Below are 2851 nucleotides of genomic sequence, written 5' to 3' on the forward strand. Positions count from 1 at the left end.
CTTTGCAATCACTAGTAAGAAGAGCTGCTTCACCTTAAAATCTATAAATACCCAATGCTACCAAACAATATGAAGAAGAGGGAGAGAGCAAGAAGGCGAGACGAAGCCGAAAGAAAGGAATCCTTGGAAAGAAATCAATTTTTGGAAAGGTCGAGAGACTACTGGATAACAATACAAACGAGAGACTTCCAACCCTCGCGAAAGCAAGAGTCCACAAATCGGAACAGAGTTGAAGTGATAAAGAGCAGTGTAAAAGGCCACAGAAAGTAAGACATTGCTTACCTGGCTTGATATTTCTCATTCCATTTGTTGTTTTGTACTCAAAAATGGAAAATTCATTTCGATTTATGTTTAGTCTCTCCACACCATGCATGAGTAATTAAATTTGTGAATGGGTTGAGAAGTACTTAGCTAGCATGACTTAAGCTATGCACTTTATGCGATCATCTTGCCTTATGTATTCATCATTCATCATTTGGAGTACTTGAAAGAGTAGTCTAAAGATAGAATCTAGACTTGAGAGAGTTAGATTAGATCGCATAAGCAAGAGTAGAGACTTAGAAATAAGTTCTATCTGCTACATTCCATACACATCGCATGCATCCTAGAAATAAAAAATGTGGCATTATGCATTGAGAAATGTAGTACTTAATATTTGTGTATAGCATGATCGCATGACTTGTACAAAATCTTGAGAAATGTTAGCTAAATTTCTTCTCAACCCTTTCATCTCATAATTGATACAACACTACCCTTTCGTCACTCCGCATTTAACTCCATTGTATTAGAAATTCTAAATTAAATCAATATCTACTTTTTTATCTCCACAACAATAGAATCAGAGAGTCCGTCGCATATCTATTTTGTAATCCCTGCATTCGACCCTGGACTTACCAGGACCTAAGAAGGCTTATACTTGGGTTTTTTAGGAAAACTTGTATGATCATCGCATCCACATATCATCGCATGATAAACCAACGCATCACTTATATCTAGAAGAATTTCCCTTCCACCAATCTAAGATATCAAAGTTATCCTCACGTTTAACACGAGGCTCTAGTAAGTAAATATCAACTTCTGAATCCACACTTTGCAAATCATCTTCATCCAAATCTTCAAAATCAAAACGAAAAATCTTTGAAGCACTTGCACTTGTAGTTCTAAATGGAGAATTTTTAATGGTACATGAAGATTGACTCTTATTAGCAACTGATAGTGACAAATTATATTCATTGAACAATGCTCTCAAAACACCATCTACCTTACTTCCTATGGTTTTTGCCACATCAACATCAAATAATTGATATAGGCAATGCAAAATAAATTTCATCTTATATCGAGGGTCCAAAACGAAGGCAACATACAAGAATAAATTTGTTCTATCTTTTCTTCCCCAATACTTGTCAAACTTTTCTTGCATTTTTTTTGCCATTTATTGCAAAAGCACATCATTAGGACCAGTTACACTGGTGATTAGTTTTTCTTTCTCATTCATGTAGACTGTGTCGTAGTCTTTTAACCTTTCAAATGCCTTTTCAAATTTTACAGCGGCCTCAAGCATCAAATAAGTAGAATTCCATCTAGTTGGAACATCAAGACATAACATACTTTTACTATCTATGTTCCCCTCTTTGATACACTTCTTAAATGTGGCAAGTCTAGTAGGAGAAGTTCTAACAAACCTCACGACATCTAGAATTTGAACCAATGAATCATTAACATCTTTTAGGTCATCGCATACAATTCAGTTCAATATATGTGCACAACATCGAACATGCAAGAACTCACCATCTAACACTAACCTATGCTTAAAACGCTTCTTCAAATAAGCAATGGCAGTATCATTTAACGAAGCATTATCAACTGTCAATGTCATAACCCTTTCAATACTCCACTGTTTTAGATATTTCTCAACCTCTTTTCCTATCCTCTCCTCTCTATGATTCTCAATTTGGGTGAAATTAAGAATTCTCTTATGTAATTTCCAAACTTTATCAATAAAGTGTGTAATCAAAACCAAATAGTTCATATTTTGGATTGATGACCACGTATCGGTTGTGAGTGACACTTTATATCCTTTTTTCACAAAAATGTCTTTCAACGTCTCTTTCGTGATATCATAAATTCCCAAAATATCCTTAGCAATTGTTTTTCGAGAAGGAAGAACAAAATTAGGTTCTACTAACGTCAAAGTCCCATTCACAAACCTCTTAAACCCTTGGTTCTCCACGAATTTAAATGGCAACTCATCTATTATAATCATCTCAACAAGTAGTTTCCGAGTACTCTCAATAGTAAACATCTTATAAATAAGGGATGAATGTCATTGTGAACTCTTCAATACCCTCATTCTTCTTAAAAACCAACTTACTTTGTGTTACATCTAACTTAGACTTCTTAATCAGATAAGGATTTTGTTTACAATAGTGTTTAATATGCATTCTCATAGTTGAATTTCCATTCCTTCTAGGATGACATGCATACACCATACTACAATAGTTACATTTAGCATGTGGATCATCATCACTATATTTAGAACATTTAGTAAAGTGATCTCATACCATAGATGAATTTTTCCTCTTTCTTCCATTTGCATGCTTTGAAACTGTCTCCTCACTTTCATCTTTTCGTGGTGATGGTAGTGGTGGCATCACAACAACATCATCGTTGGAATGTTGCTCTTGCTCAAGCTCAAGCTCATTGTGATGGTACTTATAAAGGGGAAAATAGAGAGAAAACTGATTACCATCAAAGAAAATCATTTACTTAAACCAAAAATTCAAATATTTCATTAAATTCATGAATTGTTGAACCCTTCCCTCCCTCTACAGTCGGCTCCACCACAACCACA

The 2851-nt window shown here is 34.7% G+C and overlaps 1 protein-coding gene across 1 annotated transcript; it reads right to left on the reverse strand.

Annotated features, from left to right (window-relative positions):
- Positions 1 to 982: 982 nt before the first annotated feature.
- Positions 983 to 1432, reverse strand: LOC120084941 (zinc finger BED domain-containing protein RICESLEEPER 1-like). Its single transcript, XM_039040753.2, has one exon. The coding sequence runs from the start codon at positions 1430 to 1432 to the stop codon at positions 983 to 985; it is 450 nt and encodes a 149-aa protein (XP_038896681.2).
- Between the last annotated feature and the right edge of the window lie 1419 nt (positions 1433 to 2851).

This window comes from Benincasa hispida, chromosome 9, assembly GCF_027475165.1.
Source record: "Benincasa hispida cultivar pf3 chromosome 9, pf3_genome.v1.1, whole genome shotgun sequence".
NCBI classification, from domain to species: Eukaryota; Viridiplantae; Streptophyta; class Magnoliopsida; order Cucurbitales; family Cucurbitaceae; genus Benincasa; species Benincasa hispida.

What these genes read in the sequence shown, in the direction of transcription:
- LOC120084941 (XM_039040753.2), bottom strand. Translation starts at nt 1,432, where the DNA reads ATGGCAAAAAAAATGCAAGAAAAGTTTGACAAGTATTGGGGAAGAAAA.